Source organism: Struthio camelus, chromosome 20, assembly GCF_040807025.1.
Source record: "Struthio camelus isolate bStrCam1 chromosome 20, bStrCam1.hap1, whole genome shotgun sequence".
NCBI classification, from domain to species: domain Eukaryota; kingdom Metazoa; phylum Chordata; class Aves; order Struthioniformes; family Struthionidae; genus Struthio; species Struthio camelus.
In genome coordinates this window covers 2,026,632-2,054,425 of record NC_090961.1, presented here as the reverse complement: position 1 = coordinate 2,054,425, position 27,794 = coordinate 2,026,632, and the positions used below count along the sequence as shown (strand labels likewise).

At 42.1% G+C, this 27,794-nt stretch overlaps 1 protein-coding gene across 8 annotated transcripts in view; it reads right to left on the bottom strand.

Moving 5' to 3' along the window:
• The window catches only part of DENND1A (DENN domain containing 1A), a 230,929-nt gene that overhangs the window by 9,692 nt on the left and 193,443 nt on the right, over positions 1-27,794 (bottom strand). For 3 of the 8 annotated variants that reach the window (XM_068914620.1, XM_068914623.1, XM_068914626.1), the window contains 2 exons: positions 13,290-13,349; positions 8,728-8,816 (listed from right to left, as the gene is read on the bottom strand). In XM_068914620.1, coding sequence (XP_068770721.1) covers positions 8,728-8,816; positions 13,290-13,349 — 149 coding nt within the window. The remainder of the gene's footprint in view (positions 1-8,727; positions 8,817-13,289; positions 13,350-27,794) is intronic. The other 5 variants (XM_068914622.1, XM_068914625.1, XM_068914627.1 and 2 more) reach the window with 2 other exon arrangements.

The following is a 27,794-nucleotide window of genomic DNA, read 5'->3' as shown; positions in this document are numbered from 1 at the left end:
GGAGGTCCCGAGCCGGATTCGTCGCTTTGGCGGAAAGGCAGCGAGGGCCCGACGCCGCTGGCGGGTTCGCGTCCGTAGCCAGCCGTGACCGTATCTCACTCCTTTTGTCCTGATGGCTATGTAACCATACCGCGCGGTCGTGAAGAACGGCCCAGAAGATGAGGTTAGAAAAAGAGAAGTTGGAGGCTGCAAGCGGCAGCTCAAGAGGGCCTGGCAGCGCCAGCGCGAATAAATGCTTATTCTCCATCAGGTCAGAGCTAATTAATTAAAAAACACCAGGCAGCCGGGGAAATCGAGGCGCTGCCACTGCATTAGGTGGCATTTGCTATAAATACATTTTTAGCAAACTTTTTGGGAAAGGGATTGTATTATGCAAAAATTTGAGTTTACGTTAGCACAGAGTCCAACCCAAAATACTTTTAGAAATTAGAGAGGCTTTTGAAATATTTCCTCTAACTTACATGCACATATTGTCTCTTCTCGTAGCAGAATAAATTAACTACTGACCTAACTGCAACACAGCTAAAATCATTTTCCAGAAATCAAGAGCGACGCAGAAGCCTCGCTGACCCCGGCTGGGCGCCGGGCGCAGGCTGCTGGCGCCGCGCCGAGCGCGGCCTGCCAGCGCGCTTACTCAGTCCACCGGGAACCGGCTCTGAAGAAATGAGATAATATCTTGTTTGACAGGTCATCAGGTGCAGAGCAGCGCAAAGAGGATTACATCTATAGCAACAGTTAGAGTGCGCCATTTTTGTTGCTGTTGCCAGACTCCTTAAATGAAAGTGGGATTTTCGTTATTAGAAAGAAGAAAGCACTTAACTTGCACTGCTCCACTAACGATTCTGGTCAAAGATAAGCGATGAGCAATCCAAAACCGCCCGAGTTTAAATCTGTCATTAGCTCGAGGCAGCAGAACCCCCCAAGGCGCCTGCTCCCTCGTCAAGGCCGCTCGGCGAGCCGCCGCCTGCCAGGGACGAGGAGGTGCCCGTCACCGCTGCGGCCCTCATCATCTGCACACGACTGCGCCGGCTCCTGCCTACCTAATCTCTGAGCTGAGCTACCATGCAGATGACTTGCTGATCTCTTTCTAATGTTTAGTTTAACATGTCTGCGGTTAGCACTAGCATATGACAGTACTGACAGCCGTGGCTGTTCCTTTTTAAATATCGTGTCAGAAACACAGTGCAATAAAGCCGGGGACGCGCTCCATGGCTCCGCGCACCATTACGATAGCGCGGGTTTCTTTTTTAATGAGGAAGATCTGCATCTCAGGAGCTTTTTTCATGTGTCAGGATGCATGGACAAATCAGCAGCACATCACGCTGGCCAAAAATGAAATGCTGACAAATGTAGATATTTCAAATTTAATTGACACCTAAACGTACTCGAGATAAAAAAAATATATCCAGAAAATGTGAGCATAGGATTTGAGCATTAATAAGGAGAATTCTGTAATAATTTTGAATCTGTATACTTTATTAGCTGCTTTGCTTTTTCCTGATTGCAGAGATTATGGTACAAAGGGGTAGGGGGGACTTGTTTTCATTATTCTCCTACAAAGGGCTTCCCAAATTTCATGGAGGATTTTAAGATTTGGGTTTATTGGGTGTTTTTTTTTTTTTTTAATAGCTATACAGCAGCTCTAGGGAACTAAGGGAACTAATTTGTCCCTCTTAAGACAGTAAAATGAAGAAAATGAGGGATTTGGATGCACGGGCTTTTTCTTGGCAATGGGAAACAGGAGAGCAGGGACCGGGGGGATTAGCTGGTGCTGTGCCCAAGGGGAACAAAGCCCGGCTCTGCCCCCGGAATTCCTTCCTGCGCGTCAGGAATACTCAGCGTACCCGAGCGTGAACTAACAAAATATTTAAACACTGACTTGATTTTTAAAGTGTCACTTTGTATACTGCGAATGCTCAAAGGAGCAGACTATTTCGAGAAGACTAAAAATATCTGCATTTCAAATTAAAGCAACACAAAAATTTATACCGCAAGTCATCCAATGAGGTAACAGAAACAACAGCGTGTGATCAGCGTGTCCAGTGAAGGCACATAACTCACTGTTTTATAGTGTTTTCTGAACTGTTCAAAATTATCTAGAGAGTTGGAAATGTTCACGGAGAATTCTGAGCGGGAACAGAGCGGAGGAAACCTCTGCCGCCTCTGGCGGATCTAGACGCAAGACTGCCCAAAGCTGCGTCGCGTTTTCGGCGTGTTTGTGCAACGCTAGTACCTACCCAGCACCTTCCCCTGCACGTATCACGTCGCGAAGGCACGCTGCAGACACCAAAGCAGATGACGGAAACAGGCCCCAGAATTAAAGTTTCTGGGAAAACTTCCCATTGGAAGGAAGGGGGAGAGCCAGGAACAGGACGGGGAGCCAAACGGGGGCCTGTCGGCACTACGCTGCCCGCCCAGGCGATGGTCCGCGGGGCGGACAGCAGCGACCCAGCTTAGCATGGAAAAAGCTCCTGCGGCAGTTCTTGCTCAAGCCCTGTCCTCAAGCTTATCTTTCTATTGCTACTGCAGTTCTTGCTTGGCAAGGCACAAAAATCACAACTGCTCTCGGGACGTTTCTGTCTCGTTTGCTCTGCCCTTGCCGGGCACATGCTGTCTTGGCCTCGTCTTCTTTGCATCTTGCTTCTTCTGTACGTTTCCCCACGGCAGAGGAACCGAAGCACGGGCAGCGAGTCTGTCTGCTACAGCCTAGAGTATTTTCTTTTTGATTCAGCCATCCCTGCTCAGTTGGGTACTTGCTGGCTTAGCGCTTCTCCTCAGCAGAGATCCCTGCTTGCGGGATGCCGTGGAAAGCCTTCACCAGGCACAGCTCCTGGCTGGCAGAGCTCTAAGAGCCTGCTTACAACAACTGGAATTTAATGTGCTTTATGAGCCTCTATCATTTAACACAGCCATCATGCTGACTTCACACTAACTTCAGTGTAATGAGCCCACTATTGCACTGCAGCCTATTTTCATTCATATGATATATGGGGAAAGCCATTAGCTTCAATACTAAGTCCTACATGATTTCTGGAAAGCTGTAATGAACTTCTGCAGCACTGACATTGGTTTAGCCAGCCCAAGAGCCTTTTGACATGCTGTTAATTGTGAGTCTGACCCTCTGATTTCCTATTTTAATTTCCACCCACTCTGCATGCCCTGGAAGCCAGCGAGGCAGTACTTAGCGAACCCAGAGCACGCTGGAAGCCTATTCTGCATTTAATAGGAAATCTCACTGTGGTGTAAAAGAGAGCTCTCAAAGAACTGCCTGTCTGCTAAAAAATGCAACCTCTTATTTCGGTGAACAACTAATTTGTGTTGAAAGAGGCATGTCCCGTGTGTTTAGAATTGCCCCAGGTGGTAATCCAACATTTTCTGAGCTCTCAACTATAAATTCTTCCTGTTATTTTATAGCTAAAAAAAAAAAAGTTTTGAAATTATACATTTTAGACTTAATGACAATTTTGAAGAATATTTACACTTCGTAAACCTTTCAGGCTTTGAATTATTGACAAAATTAAAAAAAAAAGAAACTTTCTATTGCAGGGGGAATGACTGACATTTTTTATGGAGAGGGGAAACAGTTCTTCTGTCAGCTCTTCTAAATATGATGGTTTAACAACAGACTCCCACATTAGCAATGATCTTGAGCGTTCTTTGGAGTAACTGCTCCCATCCTCCTGTGTTTCAATTGAAGACTGACTAGAAAATGAACACATATACCATGAGAACAATGTTTTTCTTTTATATAGAGAAAAAAAAAACTCATGTGACTGAAGATACAAATTTCCCAATATCATAAGAAATACCTCAAAACTAAAAGGATGTCTGCTTGATGGCTTGCTTCCCAGAGATGCCATGCAAGGTTACACCGGGAGAAGCAGCTACCTGGGGCAGGTTGTGCAGTAGTTAGTGCCACACCATCCCGAGGGTCCTGTCTCCACCAGCTGGTAGCAGGATGCAAAGTCACCGTTTGAGCTGATGAGTCAGAGATCCTGGGAAATGTCTCTGAAGCCTACACGCAATCATTTAAGACTAAAAAGCTAATAGTAGGGTTGAATACAGAAAGAAACTGCTCATTGAACAGAAGCTCCTCCTCACAAGCATTTCCCACACACAAACATCAAGAAAAGTAACTGTCTAACAATCAGCTTTGGAGCCAGTGCAATTAAACTAAATACTATGGTCAAGTTTAATTTAGGAAAAGCACCCTCTCTGGCCTGTAGCTGAGCAGCAGATTTCATGGGATCTCCTCTGATCTGCAACAAGGGCACCCCGACACTACCCAGAAGCACGAGTGAAAATACAAACTGTCCCTCCCAAAATCCCGATGCAGTAAGTTGCAGCTACTGGGTTCCTCATCCTAGAGATGTGCAAGAACTGCATATGAAGATTTCCATTCGCACTCATCGGCATTTTCAGGTGAATAGCTAAGTCAGATAAGTGGTACGATCAGATAAGATAATAATTTCTGATTATTAAAGTCTTTACTTTGGGAAAAGAAAAAGCTGCAGAGAAGTTCTGGCTGATAGTGCCAGCCACCACCACGCACGCAGCCTTCTCCAGCCGCTGCCCAGCGAGCGCTTGCACTGGCTTCTCGCACACGGGATCGCTCGATACGAGGCACGCGCTGCAGGAGCTATGGGCTAACTCGGCTCCACCTTGAAAAACGGAGCAAACTGCCCAACTTCTGGTACACCGAGACCTTGCTTGCTCTGCAAGGTCAGGGCCTCGCCAGCACACAGCTTATGGCAGGGACACTGAGGACGTGGGCACTTTATTTTAAGAATCACACATTCACCTTACCAACACCAGTGGGACTTGCAAAACACACATCATTAAAGCTCTCCTTCACATCTCACTTCAGGGGCTCCTGAAGTTTCTAGCGAAAAAGCACTGAACCAGACCAGCCTCTTCTCCCGCTCTCACTTGGCTTCAACAACACCTACCTAGGAGCACCTGCCTGAAGACGGTCTCCTTTTGCCACACAACAGAGGTAAAACATCCCTACAGCTCCTCATATGCAGCAACTCTGGCCCTACAAACTATTCTGTGACTTCCCAGGAAAGTGGCAATTAGCCCACGAGACAAAACAGTCTAACCACGAGACAAAGGCCTCCGCCATAACCCAGGCTACGACCAGCACTGCAGTTATGCCTTAGTCGAGTGCAGCCGGACAAGCTTTGGCCAAACGATCTGGTTTTGCAGGAATGTCATCGTGCAGAGTAGGACCTCATTAGAGGCCCACGATCACCCTGGGGTCTGCCAGCGTTCAGACATGCACGATTTCTCCCCAGGTCTCAGAGTCAGCGGTCTCCTCCAGATGGGCGGGCAGCTCGCGTTTTTGAAGTCAAATCTAAATTTGTTCGTGCTCCACTGCTGTTTCTACCTAGGCACAAGCGTCCCTCCAGCCTGAACGGTGTCAGCAACTCCTGCCAGCGTGGTATAAGGCGCAGTTTTCATTAACAGACTGCTCGCTCCTGCCGCGGCCGGGTAAACCGGGCAGACACGCTTGCTCAGAGCTGCAAGGGCTAAGCTGACGCTTAGAGAGGCAGGGATTTCCCTTTGGGGCATTTCAGTCTTTAAGAAAACAAGTATGGACTTACCCCTTAAAAAAAGGGGGGTGGGCGGTAACACTTCTCAGCACTTACTGAGTGTTCCAAAAGTAAAAGAAATGAAAATTATAAAGGCTAAACAAAAAAAAAAATCCACCTTCCCCATACACCCAAAATAAACCTGGAGAGTAAAGGAATCTTCTAGTTCTTTCCTGTTTGCTTTTCAAGCTAAAAGACAAAAAATTCAACTCTTCAATGTATTGAGAACATTAAAGCAAAAGGATGCTTTAGTCCTCCTACATTTGGCTTTAAGCAAAGGTGTTTTTTTGATCCATTTTAGTATAATCTAAGACAGATAAAGCCAATGTCCTTTCTTAAAAAAAAAAAAACCCAAAAACAGAAAAGCAAAACCTGGCTTTATATTTTTGTTTCAGAACAATATAGACACATTATTGCCTACTGGGATAGAGAAAAAAAACATGGAAAGTGTCCTTAATTATCCTTAATTAGCATTGCCCATTCTTTTAAATGTTTTTCATGTATTTAAAGTGCTGTTTTGAAATAAACAGTAAGGAGAAAAGTCAGAATTAGTGAGCCCTTACAAGTTCAAAGGCACTGGCCTAAAGTTATTACTTCGGTAAGCATTTATACGAGCTTTCTTTTAAGTAGGAGGTTCGATATTTCTACCATCACAACACAATTAATTCTGGTTGACTTGTGATTTTGCCAACATCAGAATTTCTAAGTCTCACAAATTGTCTCTTGTGGTGAAGATCTGTACCTATCCTAATGTCTTGAAGGTTACGTTACCTCCACCTGTACTTCCCAGTTCACTGTCCTGGTCTCCCCTCCCTTCCTCTCTTCCAGTCTAACTTGGTTTTGTTAAAACAGTCTAACCAAACACCTTACAGGATATCCGGTTGACTGCAAGACTCTACCATTAACTGTCTGGCAGTTCTGTCCAAGTTTGTTCTGCCACCTGAAGTTAACGACAGGAAAGAATAAAAATGCATCAGTTGCTGCTGTGGCATTGTATTTGAACTGGATAAAATATTGAAGCTGGGACAGATCAGGAAGAGATTTGCTGTACCATACAGCAAATACCACTGGTATTAGAAACACTGCCTGGTTTTATTCCACACTTAAAGGATGGAAAAAAATGTCAGTAAAATGCTCATGAAGAAAAATGAGCCAGTTTATGGCTACAAAGAATCTTCATTATCTTTTGTGCATCGCCACTGATCGCTCACAGTAGAGCAGCTCTGCTTTCTGCACGCTGTGAAAGCAGCCGAGTTGTAGAGTCACTAAAATTCATTACAACAAACTAAAAATCAAGAAAAATAATAATTTTAATTCAATATATTACTAGTATTAGCATAAATATTACGTTTATCACCCATGTTTATGTTTATTTCTGTTCTGATACTGTTAGAAATAGAAAATAATTTGGAGTAGTACGCCACTGGAACGTCAGGTAGCTTTTAAATCCAAACATACATAATCTGTCATATGAAATCTATATAACGGCTAAGCTGATTTAATTATCTTCTAGCATATCAGCTATACAGTGAGTCATCATATTAAACATTCAAGAAAAAAAAACTTTAAAAAAAAAATCATTATAACCTTTGTGCAAGGACAGCTACCACCCTGTAACCCCATGTGAGCTCTTCTGCAGGGTTTGCAATCTACTCCACAAGAGGGCAACCAAATTCCACTGTAAAATGGATAAATCATCCTGTATAATTTAAAAGTCACCATTCACTTTTAGCTAAAACCCAAAATATCTCCCCATCCTGTAAAGGCTACTTATCATATGAACATTTTGGCAAGTGTTCCCAGCGTCAAGAATTCCGGCCATCCCAAACTATACTGAGGAGAGCTGGAAAATGCTAGTGCACCGCAGTCCAAGGAGGGAACCAAAGATGCTTCACATGCAGGAAACAGCCTACTGCTGCCTGCTTCTCTTACCTCTCTGCTCAGTCGCTCCCGCAGGAGTGCCAGACAGGTCTGTCCCTACTCTAGCTGTATTTTTCAAGGCGCCTTTTTCCGTCTAAGATCAATGGCCCCTGGCAAAATGCCCAGTCCTTAGATTCCCAAATCCTGAACTGAAATGAGGCAACCTGCTTATTCAGACACTTTGGAAACGCAGCGAACTATTACCAGACTTTGCACGCAAGCAGAACTTAGCACTCTTCCGTACTTCTAAACAGTTTAAATAGCTGCACTCAAAAACAATCCAAATAACTTTGAATCCGAATTGGATATCGATGCCACATACATAGTTAATGCCACATATTAGTTAAATGCAGTAGTTTCTCTTATGCTACATTGGTAAGGTATGATACATTCATCCTCTTCTTAGTTCTTTACTTGATGGCCTGTCATTGAACTCAATTCCAGTTACATATTAAGAAAATCAGCAACAAAATTCAGTATCTTCTTTTTAAAAAGTACTTCAATTTGTGACTTTCATGAAAGCACCTGACAAATCCCTCTGCTCAAGATAACAGAATATGCCGTTTATATGAACAAGAGAGACGTTGGAAAGCGACACACACTACGTACTAGCAGTCGGCGACAGCAGCACAACGTGTTTAGAACATTACCCTCGTTTACTTCGCAGTCAAATCCAAAGCGATGATAAATTAGCCAGTACTAAGCAAGACGGTCAAGCTCTACAAGCCTTCACTCTAAAGCTCATTACAAAGCTTCTGCTGCCGGGGCGCTAACAAGCACCAGACACAGCCCGCGCTGCCATCGCTAGAAAGCAAACCCCCCTGCAGCTTCCAGGGAAAGCCCAGCAGCAACGGGGGCGGAGGGGGGGGGGGGTTGCAGGGACTTGGCTAAATTTCATTTAAAGCACTGTTCAAATAACCTGATGAACACACTTCCACAAAATTGAAAACTTTCACTAAATCGGCTGATTAGATTAAGTGCAATATGAAAGACCAGAATTTTCAAATAATGTAAGCTTTGGTTTCTGCTTTTTCACTCCTCCTCTAAAATATTCCAAAAATTAAAAATAAATCTTTTTTCTAGTTCATAAAAAATTATTTTCATTTGTTGGGTTTTGTTTGTTTGTTTTTTCCTTTGGTAAGTTCCAGTTTTGAATATACTATTCTTTAAACACTAACGCAACTAGGGAGAAGCAGAGCAGCGAAGCACTTACTGTTCTGGACTAGAAACCGAAGTCCTTCGCCCTTCCACAGCAATATTGCTCTTGGGTCTCTTAACAACATGAGGTCTCGGAGGCCGAACCTATTACACACACATACATGGAAGAAATTTCATCAAATACTTCAGGCTGATCAAGGAGTAAGCAAAAAGGACAAAATCTGCATAACCACTGTTACCTTAAATGCATCTTCCATTTAGAATCACTTTTAAACTTTATTTTTCTGTGCTACAACAAAGTTACAATTTCATCAGCATTAATATGAACCACAGTACCCATAACTTGTTAAAAGATGTCCCATAAAAAATATGTTTTTGAGTAGCAAATGAAAACATATATGCTTTTGTCACTGACCACTAGCTGTTACCCAAGGACTGAACATTTATTCCAGTGTCTTGTTTGGTACAGGTTAAACGTCTGGTAAAAGATTTTCTAAATGTGAGCTTCATCTAAACAGTTAATTGAAACAGTAAAAATGGAAAATCCAGTGTTTTCTCGTACATTATATTGGAAATCAGAGCTCATCTCTAACACCATGATCCTTTTGTTTGCTTGTTCATAACAAACCAGCTTCTGAAGTGAAGAATCCAGAGTAAGGGAACACTGAAAACGTTGGTGCTTAGAATAAATGTTATAACATGAAAAGCATTATTCCTTTTTCATAAAAAATATGGTTCCTTTCAGCAGCTGACCAGAAAGCCTTGCTGGGTTTATCACCACGAATGTTAAGTTATGTTAGTGCATCTTCCTTCTGTTGTCTGTAATGAAATCTAAAGGCTTCCTGTGGAAGGTGATGTTGCTGCCAGTCCAGTCTTAAGTGACGTATCCATCATCCTCTGTTGTTCACAAATCAAGCTTAATTTTCCCATGTAACTCCACAAGCAAACAAGCTTCACTTCAAGGAAAGGAATAAGCACACATGATGACTACATAGGCAAAGTTTATGCAGTGCCTCCCCACGCTAATGAGGAATCCTGTTGACGAACTTACCCCTTCGAGTCAAACGCAGGAACGCACATTTGCAGCACCAGGGCCAGGCTGTACAAACAAGCTTTCCAGTTTTTGTTAAGAAAGTACTGCCTTATCTGAAACAAAGTCTAATTTGTTGGCTTAGCTGAACGCTAGCTTCAACAGGAATCCCCAAAGCGCTCAAATAAACGAAGGAATACAGCTCCGCTCCTGCCCTCCCTCAGCCTGCGCTCCCTTAACAGCTACAGCAGAAAGGAAGCTGCTAAAGGCCTACAACCTAAGCGCTCGTTGGATGACTAGCGAATGTTTGCAATGACAGATGAGGGTTTTCCCCATCTCTGCAAGTTTTTAGGCACGTAAAGCTCAAATTTTTTTTTGCAAGGAAAAGCCATCAAATTGTGCGTAGTGTTTTGGCACTACACAACAGTATGCAGAAAATAATGGCAGGAATTTTGTCTTGAATTTTCATTTCAAAGGAAATGGTGTACAGCAGAAATGATGAAGAAATTCAGAGATATATTGCCACTACTCCTTAGGAAAAAAGGTTTATAAAAAGGTCAGATGTTAAGGTCTTGAAGATCAGTCCCCACACAAGGGTGCTCCTCTCTACAATAAAGACAGCTTAAGAATGTGAATTTATGGCAGGAATGGAAGGATTAAGTTTGTGGCAACTTCAACTGAACTTGCAACGTGGTGAAACATGGGGAAAAGAACAACAGAGCTAATTAGACGAGCTGAGCTGTCAGAGCGCGGCTGAATGGCTCGGTGCCAACAAACAAAAGGAATGGGCTGGCAATCAGCAGGATCGATGAAGAATACTGCTTCATTAGGGTTGATAAAACACAGCGAGCGAGGGAGAGAGGGAGAGCGCGTGCAAGAGGGGGAGAGACGCAAGAGGGACCGGGGGGGGGGGGGGGGGAAGAGAACGAGAAGGAGAAAGAGAAAAAGAGAGGAAGAAAAAAACCTGTTTAATTAAATCCGAGCTGGAAGATGATGTGTAAAGCTGGCTTGTCATCATGCTGTGAACACTTTCACCTTTTGGGTGGTACCCTGGGGGCGTGATGCTGATGAGGGAGAAAGATGAGAGTTTTGGAGGGCTCCAGGGGGCTAGCAGACCAGTAAAGTGCGGGGCGACATGCTAAGAGGGATTTAGAGCATTGTTCATGGGGAAATGCAGGGAAAAGCCAATTCCTCGCTGGATTTTGAGCCTTCTGTAGCCAAATAGGCAGGTTAAACGCATATCAAATGCAAAAACATGAAAGAAATTCAATTACATAAGTACACAGCCAGGAGAATAAAGGTGAACATCCAGGACAGAAAGGTTAAATGTGCTTATTACAGTCCTCATAAACTTTTTGCATAATTATTACATTTTTACTTTTTTTTTTTTTAATTGAATGAAGTTTCCAAACAGCCTCTATTCATCCAAACAGATCTCTGCTAATTATAGCAGCAACCTTCTCTTCTTCACAGTACCTTCACAATTCATTTCTAAAATGGCAGAATGTAAAGAATCTATCTGTTATGCTTCCTTAACCTTTTTTTGGTCTGTGTTTTCCTTTTTATTATCAGTAGCGACTCAGGCTGCAAGCACTAGTGCTCATGGATTCCTCCTAGCAGTAGATATATCCTGACCACAGTAAGTATTTCTTGGCAACTCCAGTATTACATGGACTTGGCTGGAGGAGCAGAGGGACCCTGGCCTCCTCATTCAGGACCTGCCGTAAAAGACTAGGATAAATTACTTCCCGATACTCACCTCTGCAATATATGCCAAGATTGAGAGGGTGAAAAAACAGCCTGCACAAAGTGTTAAGTACATATACAAAAATGCATTTCATCTATTAAAAGCCAAATAACAGTTCTGAACAAATTTATGCATATTCGGTACAAGCATACTTTCTGGGAGCGATTATAATCATTTACATTTATCTTGAATTTCCTCTTGATGAATGAAGCATTTCTATTCCACTTATTGGCACAGCTAGATGAATGTAACAGGAGCTTTTATTATTACATTTCCAACCTTTTATCAATCACATTAGGGGCAAAGACAGCTGACACAAACACATTATACTGAGGACTATTAATATACTACAGCTGGGAGATTAAACAGTCTTAGCAAGATGCACTTCGATGTAATAGATGACTCAATCTGAGCAATACTGTTCAGGAACTGGTGTACAAGGAAATCGCAACGTGCCCTCGCCGGGCTGCACCTGCCAAGGGCCGACCGAGAGGGCTCCGAAGCGCTCTGGGAATCCGCTAGCAGCACCGAGAAAAACAGCAAAGTTTGTTCCCAGCGTAGTGTATCTGGGAGGGTCTCCCATACCAATTACATTTAAGAGAACACACGTAAGCACAGTCAATGCTACCCTTTACACACATGGAAAACAGAAGCGTTCAGTGCAGGAATCCATAACAACAACTCTGTTAAGCTGAACACCCAGAGTTAAAAGGAGGAGGGGAGAGAAAACATGCCACTGAAACTTAACTTAGGAACATGCACCAAAGATCAAAAGTTAAAACACACCCAAGTGCATTTGTTAACTAGTTGCCTGCTTATCTGAAACTAAACATTTTAAACAAGTTTTAGCAAGATTAGATTTGAAAACTTGCATCTCTCTCTTATGCACGTACATGTATGTATATGGAAGCAAGGAATAAGAGGTATTTGCCTTTTGAGGGAATTAAAATTCACGAAGCAAAAATCCTGAACAGAATTAAATACCTTCCAAGCCTGCTGCAAAAACAACATCCCTTCTAAACTGATACCCTTTATTTCCTGTACTGAAAAGTGTCCCTGATGCAGATCTAGTGAAGTTTCCATTTTTAAAGGTATCTAGTATAGATAACATGTAACAATTTGCCTACTGTCAGTGTTTTGAATGAAAAACTGCTTCGATAAGATATCTCTGCCTGATACAGTTACTGAGAATAATTTCTGTGTAGTTCTTCTATGAAGGAACCGCTGCCTCTCGCCAAGCTGCTGTGCCTATGTTTATGCTATGTAATTAAAGAGAGTCTCCAACAGCATTTTAAACGAGCATGAAGTATAGCTGTCTATTGACCACAACGTGGTAACTAGCATTCTAATGCCTAAATATAGACTTCATTTTGTTTAGGTGTATTCACTCGTCTAGTCCATGGAGAAAAATTAAGCATCTGAAATGAATTTAAAGCAAAACTTGGGGAGAATAAATACTTCATCTTCAGACTTCTGCTTCCTTTCATATTTGAGCTTAGTGCAAGTCTTCAAAAACTCACTGGCTAAAAACTTATGCCAGCCTAGCAAGATTTTTGGTTTAAGAAATCACCACAAAAGTAAAAACAAATGTTGCAACAGCAGCATCAGTTACCTGCAGAACTGACTGAAAGTTGCAGAACTCGCCAAAGAAAAGCAGAACAAATGCAGGTCCCAGGGCTGTGCCGCAGCAGAGAAGAAGGCAGTTTAGGAGCATAATTCTCACGTTGCTTTTTTGCAAAGTTTGACAATCCAAACTACCAAGATTTAGTAATGCTACCGAGAGAGTGCAGTTCAGGCAGTGTTAAGCTGTGGCAGTGAAACAAAACTACCAGCTACTCACGGGCCTAGATGAACGCTGTATCTTTGGAGGCGGTGGCCGAGGCGGACGGAGTCTTTGCTGCTGTATCAAAGCGGAAACTTAAGTCATAGGCAAATTAAAGTAATAGTCACCTACACGAAACACCTCTGATTTTGTGGCAAAGCAGTTTGAGTGGGTAACATGTAATTTACTCTCATACTCACCTCGCAAAATACAATTCTTTTCAAAACAGCGACACTCTCATGACCTACCAAGTGCCATAATAGGAAAGGTAGCTATACCTGCCCCCTTGACACGGGTTTAATAGAGGTCTTGCTAAACCAAAGGTAACATAATAAGCACTCCAGACCAGACCATCCCAAATTTACTGAGACAACACAGATATTTAAAGTGGATCCTAACCTGCCATTCCAAATATTCTAGACAACATTTAAGTGAATGGAAAGAATCCTGCAAAGTAGGATATTATAATGCGCTTTCACTAAAATCCCAAGAGCGATTTTAGTGCTTGTAAAAACTTATGCTAAAGGCCTCAAACCAGCAAAAACATTTAAGAACATGAGGGCCAAAGTCAATTAATCTTTTCATATGCTTAAAGATGAACGCATGCTCATATACTCTACTGGACCCAGGTTTAGATGCCTTGCCTAGAGCAAAGTGTGTATGGACATAGGAAAGAAGACTAGGTGACAAAGTCACCGACAGATCTGAATGAAAACAGATCAGTACATTAAGGTGATCATTTTGATCTCCTACTTTTAAAATTAGCTGCTGGCCAACTTGCAACTTTGTAACAGCGCTGGCACTGCTCCAATCCAGCTGCTTTTGCCTGAGCCAGCAGCATGACTCTTCACACAGGCGGTATCTTAGGGTAAACTCTGTTGGACTAGGAATATACTAACAACTATGGGACTCCAAATCCTAAAGTAAAATATTGATATCAAGCACAAGATAAAAGTTAATGTCCTTTCTGTGGCAGCTTACATGCACATATTAGAACCTAAAGCAGAGAAGCAGAGCCCTCCAAGAGGAGAAACAGGAATTTTTCTGAACGCCTGCTAGGCCAGACGGAGATTGCGTCCCTGCTCCATGCGCGCTGCGCGTTCGCAGACGAAGGCTTGCAGCTGTACAGGGAAAGAAGACGAACTGGCAGTGAGAAACAGGTTCCTCAGACAGAAGAAGAAAGCCTACCCAGATTACTGTATTTCTCTCAAAATAAGATTCCAGATTGACATCTCAGCAGTTCTTAGCTTTTTACTAGCCGAGTCTTTGTTCTAGATTGACAGACATTTTCTCTCAACTGCCCTCACGCTATGTAACGGTACAACTCTAGCCTACCTGTTTTCATGTTCTTTTTGCATCTCTCCAGATTTTTCTTTCAGATTTCCCATTAAATTATACTTTGGTGTTTCCTACTTGTGTTGTCAGAGAAGGAGACTCCAGGGCTGACACGTGGTGCCAGCCTGCACGCATGGATTTGGTTCAGCTTTTTGGAGTGGGTGAGAAAGACAGGCATTCAGGATGGGGAGCTGAGGCCAGAACTATTCTACATGATAGTTTCTCACCAGGTTTTCCAATTAGGCAAACATGAAAACAAAGAGAACAGAGAGAGACATGACATGGCTGCAGGTCGACGTGGCTTCCAATAGCCCTACTACACTATTGCTCGTCTGTGCCTCCTATTACTCAGTTCAGTCACAGGACTGCACTGGTGCTGCCGTGGATCATCCCTTCCTATCTGCTCAGGCTGAAAGCACAAACTTTAGAAAGACACATAGATAGGTATGTGTGTGTATGTGCATATATATAAAAACTCTGTTATGTGACATAGCATACTTATTTTCCATTATGTTCCAGAAATGTAGTGGAAGAGAAGAAAAAACTGAAATTTGCACTTTTCTAGTTATTGGTAAGACATTCACTTACTACCTAGCTACTTAGACAAACTCTCTTTGATGAAGCAGGAAAACAATATATAATTCTTTTATTTTTCAAGTTATTGTTTTTCCTCATGCCTCCTGAATATACACTTTGCTTTATTTCACTTTTGTTTACCTAGAAATTGTGAACATTTCTACACTAGAGAATTCTCGAGTAGGTTATTCATGTAAGAAATTTAAGTGTTTTCCTAAAGCCATGGTTAACAATGTCTTGAGCACCAACTTATTTTCCATTATTGATATAAGAATTGCAAGATATTACAAAGATGTTGATGTTCTTATTTCTTCAGTATTAGTTTGCATCACTGGATGTGTGTGTTTGACTGCTTCAAACACAATACCACAGCACTGAAAGCCTCTTTGGTCTGGGAATCTGCTGTTCCTTTCCTTAGCAAAAATCAGGCAAATTTTTGAGAAACACTACAAGACTATGGCATCAATAGTATCAGTCGAGGAAACAACGGTAATATTATTTCAGGCCTCTGAAAAAAACCGTGATAAAGGCAGGCCCTTTAGCGAGCAAGACAGAAAGACCACACAATATGTGAAGATTACCTCCTAGCGAGATGATCGATACATTGATTATAGTCGCTGCAAAGACACGGACACTTGAACTTTGCTTACCCACCCACCTACTCACTTGAGGAGAAATATTTGTCTGAGAAAGTGTGTAAGAGGATTTGTTAATTATCTGCTACATCACTGTTTGCTAAGGCAATGGCAATAACATCAAGTTTTAAATGCTTTTTGAGGATCTGAAAACTTTTTTGTTAGAAGAGTCACCCATATTGTACCTTTTCTGGCTGAACTGTTAACATGAACTGCAGAATATTCCTACGCATGTCAGCGAGCACACAGAAGATTAAGATTAGAAGACAGTAATTCCTCCACAGAAGATTAGTAATTCCAGTACAATCTGGAGGAGTTTAATAGGAATACCATCTCATGTCATGTATTCTCCCTGCCTGTACCCAAAGCAACATGCAGCCCTCGTGCGGTGTAGCGCTAATATTTTACTCCTATTAGTCCTAATTGACCAACAATTACAAGTCAGACCTTAAAACATCATATGTTGGCCTAGAAATCATAACTATATATACATCTTTTTTTTTCTTCTGTTCCGGAGTGATTAGGGCAAGCCCATGCTGCTTTTAATTTTTTTCTGGTTTCAAGAGGGTCACAATTTCTCTTCTTTAATATAAGCAGAGAGTCTCACTTAATTACTTGACTCCAGGACCAAAGAACTAATGAAAACAGAATTTCTCAAGGTTTATGATATACGCATGAGTTATCAACACCTACTGAGGTTACCTCAGCTTCCATTCTATTTGGGGACTGCGAGATTTTTTTTTTTTCCCTGGCAATTCAGATAAGTCTTTTCTTTTTTTTAAACACCATATAATATAAGAAGCTCAAGTGCAATATCATAGCTGCAGTCATCTCTTCCCAGCATTCTTTTCCTCTTTACTAAGCTTTCTGTTGATATTGGTACTAATTCATCCTGCTGCTCTTCCACACTTGTCCCTTCATTCACTGAACTCAACTCTTCTCTTACTAAACTGAAATTATCACATGCCAAATCAATGCCACACAGGCTAAGGTCAGTCCACCCACAATTCAATGATGAAGTCGTAGCTCCTGAAGAATCACAGCCCAGACTCCTTATGGATATACCCTCCAAAAAATCATAATTCAAAGAAACGTCCCTGCTACGTGATTTGCCAGTGAAAAGAACGTCAGATAGCTGCTTTTTAACTATCATCTCGGGAATCGGCATCTTGAAGCCACGGTTGAGGCACACTGACAGGGCAAATCAAGCTGACTAAAGACAGCATAATATTTAACGATGATGAACAGGGCAAAAAGGCATTCAATTTTACAGCTGGACGTGGCTGAACTGACCTTTAATTACTGCGCGGGTTAGAAGGAAGCTTTCCTTAGGCAGCAGGTTACTATTCTGTATCTACTGCAAAGTTTCTTGTTTCCCCTCCAGAACAGCTGGCAGGTCCCTCTGCAAGTGGCAAGAGACTGGAACGGGCGACTGACACCACGGGGACTCTGCAGGAGCAGCAGCACTGACACACTCCAGCAGAGGTTTCGGCTGGCCCAGGCTGGGCTCTTCACTGTAGGGACCCAGTTAGATGGAGAAAAAAGGAAGGAGGGAAGGACAAGGAAGAAGCTTTGCTCTGTCTCTAGATCACAGGAAGGTTTGTGACAGAATGCTCCAGCTTGCCTAAAGCTAGACCAAGCCTTAAGTTGAGACATGCTAGTGCACATCTTGTGTAAGTATCATTTTAGTTCCATTAGATGAGCATGAAATTTGTGTAAGTGAAAATAAAAATTACCTTATATGTTTATGTGTAAGCTAAGAGTTTCAAGCTGCAATTCAGACTCAGGTAGGTGAAGACAGCAGGACTTGCAGGCAAAAGAACAAACTATAGTGTGAAAACTGTCTGAAGTGATACAGAAATAAAGTTCATTTTGGGATGTTAGGTCTTGCATGCATTCCACCATGTACCATATCTCAGAACCCCAAAGATCTGAACAGAATGGTAAGGCAAAACTACGTATTCAAAACAGCATGTTTTTCTCTCCATTAAACATGGGGTATGGCTGCAATCAGCGTTGTGAAGCGCAGAAAAGACCAGGCAAAGGGCAGTGAGGAATAACTGACGGGGAGGTCCACCAGAAGACAACAACTATTTGCCCTTTGCCAGAGCTTCATTTTTAATGTCGATGTTAATATCTGTCACCAGAGTAGGATAAGCAAAGTATATCTGAATTATGTGAAGATCATATAAGATCGTATTTACTGGAACAGTCTCTGATTTGAAGTTAATTTGTTAATGCAGCAAAACACATTGTTTCCAAAAGGTCAGTAGGGGAAGCTGTGTTGGAATATCAACTTAATTACCTGTGTTGTACGGATGAAAAGGTACAAAACGGCACTTGGGTATGTTGCTAAAAGCAGCTAAATTGCTATTCTAGGTGTGCTCCTAAATGTATATACTGTAGTTTTTTCTATGAAGCGGAGAAATGTCTAAATTAGCACTTTCATACCAATAGCTGTTTACCCGCACACCTTTTTTCTCTAGATATTTTCTTAATTGTCTTGCTCCAAATACTTCTGAAGTAACAAGACATGAAGCAAATTTGCAGAAAGCCAATTTTATGACTGCAGATCTGGCACTGTTTTACTAATTATCAGACAAGCGATTTTAAACCATGAGATACTGGAGAGAGAAAATGCTTATGTTCGCTTTTACACTGTAAAAATACTACTTAAAAATTATACATCCCGCAGATCATAAGGTAGCTATTATATAGTCAAGGAACTTTTACATTACAGTTAGTTAATTTCTTATACTAGAGAAAACATTACAAAAAAAATCATTTTGGGTGTGTGAAGTAACAGCTGGTGAACAGACTATCATCTCAAACTAACTGCGAATGTCTGTTGAGATATAGTAACTTTTTTTAAGTGGTATTCAAAACAGAGCCTTTATCAGTAAATTAGAGGTGCTATTTCATATGCAGCAACAAGTGAAACTACAAAACAATGGATAAAGGAAAGATCACTAGACAAAAACTTGTTTGTCAGCACGTACAGAAGGAAGCGTTTTTCCTGCTCAAAGCAGTAGGGAGGCATGTTTTTAATGATTTCCAAAGCATAGTTCTTCTACCTGACTATCTTATTTTCTTAAGAAATTCAGGATCACTTTGAAAACTGATAGCATGTTTTACAGATAATCAGACATGGGAGAGAGCTAGATTGCCCTGAACATATTCCTGCTCAAACATAACATGCTGCAAAAGATCTGAAGCGCTGACTTAGGAAGACTGTGCCGAACCCGAACTGAACGCTCAATTTAAAAAAAAAAAAAAAAAAGGGAAAAAATAACAACACTTAAAAATGTATGGTACCTAAAAAGATTCAGTACAGAAAGCAGATGGAATCTATGAGGCAGCTGTTTTATTACCCACCCAGATCCCTGCACAGCGCACACACTGCTTTTTACATACTCCCATATGCACAGCTCACAAACTGGGATGACAAGAACAGTGTATGCTTTAGAGCATATATTTTTAATTTACACTCTGAAATACTTCAACAGAAATCTGCTGGGTCCTGTGATAAAAAAAATCTCCATGTTTTAAGGGATGCCTCATTCTTCTCGACATATTGGTAGATTGGGAAGGTAGCATGAATCTGGCAAGTATAGCAATGTCTGTAGCTGTGCCAAGAATTTATGAAAGAGGAGGGCTACCACCACAACTAAACCCTCTGATTAGTTTAATGAGAAGAACAGGGACTATCCCCTTTACCTTTTCTAGCCAGGAATCTTCCACTGCCCAACAGAGAAAGTAAGAGAAGGAAATGAAAGATCTGTGAGCGCCTGTTTTCCCTAATACAGACTAAGGATCCGTATTTCACAAGTCTAAGTCCCACTCGGTGTCCTGGCGCACTACCAAAGACACGCAGGTCCGTTCTGAGAACATGGAGAAGACTCTCGCCCTGCCTTTCTGATCAAAGGTGAAAGATCCTTTTTTATGGTGCGTCTCGACACAGAGCACTGATAACCTTTCCTCAGTTGGCAGTGTTGATAACTTCCATCTATTAACCTCATACTGTGCAAACAATCCCAGAGTTGCTAACTTCAAAAAAAAAAAAGAAAAAAGAAAAAAGAAAAAAATACACACACACACACACACACACACACACACACACTTATATACAACCCTCTAAATCTAGGGCTTGCAGGGTACTAGCCAGATCACTCCTAAAACCAAGATTCAATGCAGGAGCATGATCTCAGGATCATATACGTTGTCAAGGGAAATGATTCCACTAGGCTGAAGCAAATACAGCCTTGTAGCTATCCCCTATAATCTGCGTGTTATGGAAGAGTATGAGGGACAGAAAATTCTAAAAGCATGGGTTAGACTGCTTCTATGGAATATTATAACAATGCTATTTTAAAAATGCACATTTTAAATAATAACTCCCTTGGTTGAAGAATTAAATGGTATTTTATTTCTTCTGCCTGTAATTATAGAAAAAAAGACGATTTCAAGAGCTAGATGGATATACTTTCCATGTGTGCAGTAAGTGTTGAGCAGACAGACATTTTCAGCCCATGCCCCAAAGTAGCATGTATTCTTATATGATGCTGATGGGAGGATATTATGTAGTAACAGCAGTTAACTTCTAATGGTATCTGTGGTCTGAAGATTTGTCAAGACTTCTGGTTAATTCCTAGCTCCAGTGACAGCAAAGTTCATGTACTATGCAAAAAAGCAGTACCACAAATGCAATTTGAGTTTGTTACCTCTTATTTCTTCTACTTCACTTCCTATCTGCTCTGCACAGTTGAAAACAAACCCTGAACTCCTCCCATCTATACATGCATTTGTTCAATTCTTATGAGATACTGTAATAAAAACCTAACGGTATTACATTGATATTTTTCAAGATTTTGGAGTTTAAAGATTCCTGAAATTTTCCAACGAGGGATGACTGTCAACAGCCTCTTATTTACCTGGCACAGGTTGCAGATGCCTGTGGACCACAGTTTGATAACCACTGTAAATTAAATTAGTTGTAGCAGGTATCTCTTCACATAGGAAACAGATGCCTACAAAAAATTACATATTTAAGACTAGCATGGTTCTGGTCCAAAAAAAGCCTCACACGCTTTGTTCCCTATCTTATTTATATGCAGAAAGGTCTTAGACGACTCTAAGATGCGTACTGCAAACAGCTAAATGCACAAGCCAGAAGCAGGCTGGCATTTTTTAATCCAGTTTCTAACTGTTCTGTTTCTGCAGTGCTTTACCACAAGTCTTCCTCTCTGAGGAAGAAACTTGCTTCAAAAATTAATGCCTTTTGGGGAAGGAACTAATTTGCAACAATTCACTAGCTTAAAGGTATGCATCAGTTTCTAGGTATCAAGGAAAAGATATCAGAGCAAAATCAAAGAGCTGTCTACTGACAGAATGGACTTCTAAGTAAATTTCTTCGAGATATTCACTTTTATATAGACCACCACAGCCCACTCCACTTGCTCTCCCTGTCCTTAGGGCAATCACTGGTGACTTGGTAACAGTTTTTGTGTTTCACTTCCTTTGCACCCAACCTAGATTTTTTTCTGGATCCTGCAATAACAGCAGAATCCTGCACTGACGTTATCAATGCCTCAATCCTAGAAGGATAATTCAGTGAACACACAGATATGTTCATGGTACGAAGGCAAGTTTAACACCCAGAAAGTGACATATCTCATGGCTCTACATCATGTGAGATGCCTTAGCCTGCAAGCTGCATAACTTTCATTTGTACAGAAAGAGAACACAACCACAATCCCCCATTATGTTGCCGCAGGATGAAAGGACCATGAAAGAAAACTCCCATAACTCATTGAACCGTGCCCATTCTGGATTACTAGCAAAACAGCAAGGAGGTTTTTCAAAACTATCCACAGAGTTGGAAAAGGGAAGCATTTTGAAAGATAATCTCATTGAAAAGATGTCCAAAATTCCAAAGCACTTCTACTTTTCTACGAAAATTAGGTATATTTTGCAGGGGCCCGTTTTCATTCCATCTGTTTCTCAACACACAAGGATGGAGAGACATGTTATAAAAAATCCTAGACCCCAGGAATATATTTATCCCCATGTGTTAAAGTCTATCCCTCTACTATCTCAGCAGAGTTTAAAATCACAGCTAATAGGTTAACAACTGTTTTTCTTCTGCTTCAAATGAAGAATATCAGAAAGCTGGGGGAATATTCAGCTTCCCAATTTGTACTGACTGCTCACTGCTACCTGCAATGTCTGTTTGACAGGACTGACATTTTGTACTGCTGTGAGATGGGAAAACGTGTGACATTTTTATTCATGGTGGCGTACGCCCTTGTAATGATCAGCCCTGGTCGATGTGCTTACTGCAGCAGCCCCGAGCCCTCGGAGAACAAACAAGAACCGGAGGTGCCAGCAGTTCGGCTGCCTTATTAAACAACACCAGGATTCTAACGAAGAGCAACTGCTGGAAAATCTCACTGTCAAATCCTCAAGGACATTGTCAACATGGAAGTAACTACATATATTTTTCATTTAAAATGCCGGAAAATCCAGCAATGTGATATCAAAAATAAAGAAAAGAGCCCCATCATTTTGTGCGTGTTTTTTTTTTTTTTTTAAACTGGTCATTTCGTCAGCTTTACACTGGGCTTTCAGCAGGCCTGACACCAGAATTCAAGTCAAGGAGATCACACAATCCACATGATTTAAAGTGCTGGAATATGGGCATATCCCTTATTATCTTCTAAAGGTATTCCCGTCTAGCAAGCAGGATACTTGTATAGGGAGAAAAAAAAAAAAAGAGCTAGTCTCTCATTTAAGGAGTTCCATAAACAGCAGTGACTATCTGCTTTGCGCATCTCCATCACTCACTGAGGAAGTCTGCATAACTAGGGTAATATTCCTCCACACAAACGTACAAAATTATGTGGCTCTGGGATGTGCAGCATGGCACGCTGCAACTGCTATACTTGATGTTAATCAGTCCAGCTCTGAAGGACAAATCTAAAAAACACCCGGCCAAACAAGCAATCGCAGTGGGGTTAGCAGTTAGAAGAACTGTCTCTTTCATATATTCCCCTCCTTTAATCTTCTAGTTTAATCCAGAGGCCCAGAGGTCAATTCAGACAGTTCTGGCCTAACTGCATGTATCCACCTCGTAAGTAATATATAAGAAACTTCTGGATGCTGATCTACGTTGATAGACTAAGCAAGTCATCCATAAGCCCCTCTGAGCTTTTCTCAAGTTGTCAATCTAGGTGATTTGGTTAGCCTTGCATGCACTGATGTATTTATTTTATATGTATGTTTTATTTATAAAGCACAATTCTGCCTCTATATGCCAGCAGTGATGGACCAAGATACTCCCTACAAGGTAGTCATGGGTTCCTCGACATAACAGGACTAACAAGGAAATTCTGCACAGACATGTTACAGCTGCTATCGCTTGTCACAAAGCCCTAGGAGGTCGACTCAACCACAATATTTTCTCCGTACATCCAGATTCAAGTGTTATGGCATCTGACTTGCATGTACCCAGAGCAGCAAATTTATTCTGAACATACTTGTTTAAAAAAAATGCTTGAAATGCCAAGGCAGTTGGCAAATCCTAAAGGCCCTAGTCCAGAACGTGCTTTTTTGTGGATGAACACTTCTGCTGGACATAGCACTGGAGCAACACGATCTTACTACAAAGCCTGAATTCCTACGTAACATGAGCTACACGCACACTGTGTTGCTGCAGTAGCCAAGGAAGACATAGCTATCTGGGTGCTCATTAGAAAATGCTGGCAAGCGAGTGCATGAGAGGCAGTAACCTCTGGGTACGCTCTGCAGGTGGTATACATCTTCCTAAAGAGAGAGCCAGGTCTCACTTGTCAAATATTTACACGCATGACAAGAGTGCAAGCCTTTTAGTTAGATAATTCCTATCCCATGGATTGTCATTCCTGCAAATCTTGCACACCACAAAGCAGAATTTCAATCAAATGCATTATTTTCTTGTTCATCGACATTGTTTTTATTCCCCTTACTACGAACAGTGTCCCCTACGAACTTGATAGGACATTTGAATAGTCTCAAGCAGGCATTAGATGAACAAGCGCTTCTGGGCCAATACATTTTCCTTTTCTGTGAAGTGACTTCTACCGAGTAACACTGAACTCCTGCCTGAAAGGAGGAGTCAAGGAAAGGAGTGAGGAGAAGAAGAAACGAGGGAAGAAAATGTTTTTTCTGAACACAGAAGAATTTGGAAGGCTTATACTTTTGCTAAATCCATAAAGAATCAAGCAGAGGGAGAAAATTTCACATGGTTTATCAGCAAGGAATAGGGATACCATCTCGCTCATCAGTGGGGAAGAGAGGGATGGAAGCTTATTTTCTTAATGATGGGGTCCCTACTGTCAGAGCGGTTCAGAGTGGCAAGGAGCAGGGGAGGCTAGCTTTGCAATCGCAGTCTCCAGTTGCATGAATATTAGAAAATGAACTTGTTTTCCCCTTTCCCCTTTGGTTTCTACCTCGGTGCCACACAATGCCTGCTGTGATTCGGGGGAGTCTGCTATTGTTCCAAGGCACCTGGGTGTGAAGGGAGTCACAGGGGCTGGAGCGCAGCCTTCCTCCCTTCCGCACTTGAGCTCTTTTACACTGCGGCTAATCCCTCCCTCGGCTTGCCTCTGGCCTCGCCGATCCAGTTTTGCATTTCTGGAATGTAGCTGCCAGGCTTTCTCCCCATCCTCCCCCTGACCTCTTAATACTGTTTAATCTTCTTGAGGAAGAAACCTGCCCTACAAAGCAGAGCTGTTCGTTCTGCATGTCTCGGCGCAGATCATGAACAGGAAAAATGAATGTAAATGTACAGTTCCCTCACAGCAAAATGATCAAAACAGCAAATAAGCTACCAATTTCCATTTTACGGCTTGTAAAAGTTTAATAGAAATAAGAATCAGCTTGGAAGAGAATTCTGGACAAGTCTTTCCACACTCCGATAAGTTGCTTTAGTACTATGAATATATTTGTTTTGTTGTTCCTGAGGTTTGACTTACATTAGCCCCTGGAATACGAATTCTTCCCTGTTTGCATTGAAAATGGAATACGACTGAACCTCTTAAGTAAATATGCATTTAGAAGACTCTCTTCTATTCTATTAAGCTTTACCTTTTGGTACAAAAATGGAGTAAAATACTCTATTTGCAGATAAATAAAAAGAAACCAGAGCAGCATAAACACACCTAAGCTGACAAAAGACGTTCTCATTACACCAGAAACAACCAGAGAGCAGAACAGAACTGCCAGTGCAATTTGCTTCGACTGAAATGATAAACTCCCCCTTCACCCCCCCTTCAAAACGACGATTTTGGCAGCTCCTCCTCAGAAGTCGCTTTGAAACGTACTATACCAGTTGTGCCACTACCCGGGTGAAGCGCGGGCACCGGCGACGGTCCCGCACGGCCCGGGGGGCTCGTGCAGAGCCGACAGCGCAGCTTCCCACAGGGGCGACACGAGCACCTGAGACCTGACCAGGGCTGGAGAGGTGGGCAGCAGCGTGGACAGAAGTAGAAACTTTATTAGGAAGAAGTTGTGGAAAAAAACAAGCATAGTTTTGGAAAAGGAAGTGCTCCCTTGACTCCCCAAGAAGCGGGCTGCAACCGCCAAGCGCCAGGTGCTCTGTCAGCGCAGCAAGGCCGCGGGGTCTGCTGGAGCCCACCAGCACCCCACACCACCCACAGGCCCGAGCTAACAGGACTTGTCAGTCTGTCCACTGATCTCAGCAGCAGCTCAAAATTTAAAAATCATACGGCATTTCTTCTCCTGGCTGTGGTACAGGGACATTTGTACGTGGTTTTATCACAGCAACACCCGGCCGGCGTACTAGTGGCCTAGCAGTTAAGCACCGTCTTCGGGAGGCTTCTAAAATACCACATTCGGTTATGAATTTGCCTTCCTCCCTTAACAAAACTATCAGCTTATACATTATAAATTTTTTTGGTATTATCTAATGCAAAAAATACATACATATGAGAGAACTGAAAAAGCTTACTGCTCATTAAAAGCTCAGCAAGATATTTTGGAGAGCTGCTGGTGCTATTTGAAACAGCTATACAATCACCATCATTAAAGAGATGCCTGCATTTCCTGGATTCCTAGCTTTTTTGGCTGTAACATATATAACATAGAAAAATGTCACTTATCTAAATATTTGAATGCAATATTTGAGATTGTGCCTCTGCAGGAAAAAAAAAAAAAAAAAAAAAAAGTACCTGGTCAGGATCAGTTCAGTTTTGTAAAAAGAAAAAAAAATGCCTTGTCCTATTTCTAATTTGATTTATCATATTTCTTTTGTATTTGTGGCATAAAGGCAACTTCTAAATCAATATTTTTGTTTAGGGTGGAGAGACATTAAAAGCTCCTCGAGCAACATACCTCTGAAAGCGGACAGAATTGAACTGCAGACTTTAATTTGCATACAGCTCAATCAGGTAACGACGACTGCAAAGCGGAAGAGCTCTAAGGCTGCTCAACGCCACGCTCTGCGCAGTCCCCTCGTCGCCACCAGTAACAGTTCCGCGACAGAAGTTGAAATCTCTAGCAGAAAGACACGACTCCAGTAGCGCTAATGGAAACTCGGAATCTGAAAAATCCTATGAAAAGGCCAAGATCCAGGCAGTCTTCCTTCCTTATTTTAAAAATAAAAAGATGAGATTTATGAACAATCAAGAGAACTAGAATTTCTGCAGCCATTAGGGAAAAGAAATATTTTTGTTTAAAAAAAAAAAAAAATCAGATCAAAGATGTCCAGTATCACAACAGATCCTGAACGTTTGGAAGTACGGGTCCTCGCAGAGCAGCCCCTCGCACCTCTTTGTACGCCTAAGGAACGCCATCAAAGCGGCCACCGTGACACACAAGACAGCACCAGCACCGAGCTGACGTTTCACTGGAGGTGCCAACACACCTTGCCAAGAAGAAACTGGAAAAGTCCAATCCCTACTACGTTTTGTGTTTATTTTCTATACAGCCCAAGGGTGAGAACGACAACGCTGGGCCGAAGCGGGCGCGCAGGCGTGGGAGCGCACGCCGCGGACGCGGGGGCGAGGCCGCGCCGGCCGCCTGCTCCCGGCACGCAGCGGGCTCCGGGCGCCGGCGCTGCCTGGCGCCGCGCGAAGGAGCCCCGCGACGGCTGCGGCAGGGGCAGCAGCACATGCCGGTATTCGAATTGGCAGTGCGCGATCTCACGTTTTAAACAAACTTTGGTCAGGATATAAGGCGAAAAGCAGGAAGAAAGAAAACAATCGTTAAGTCATTTGCAAAAGGTGCTCTCTGTAGCAATGTATCTACCACAATTAACCTTATTTTTTCCCACAACAGAGACTACTATCCAGTACTATATATCTACTATCCACTTGAGTCTTGTCATTTGAAAATTGCTGCCCCTTCTCCCCACCGCCTAAACCTTGGTTGCCTCTGTTGCTCTTGCTACTTGTTGACTAACATCAGAGTCCATGATAACAGTTCCTTATATTTGGTTGTCCTGAGGACTAACGTTAAAGCTACATCCCGAGTAAACCAAAACAGTGCAACTGAAGGAGGAGAAAAAGCTGTGGTCACACCCTTCCGCTCTATTCTCCTCCTGCAGTTTTAGAAACACTTTGCTGAATTCTTTATTGCATTGCCCTAGACTACACCGCTAAAACCCTCCTCACGCTCAAGGAGAGCTCTCCTGCTACGGGTAACTCTTCCTCAATGTCTCTCCATTACAGAAATCACTACTAAAACAACTCTGCCTTGAGCAACCTCTTAAATAACGTCCAGCAAACAATCGCCAAGGTGAGATACAACACTACAAAATCTCATACGCTTAGATAATCGCTGATAAATTTTTGCAAACAGTCAGCTACAGTGCTATACAAAGACATTTCAAGATACTCACCGGTATTTTTTGTTAGCTAACAACTGCAGATACACAACTGTACTCAGAAAAGCTAGAAACTAACTTACTACAGGGTGAGAG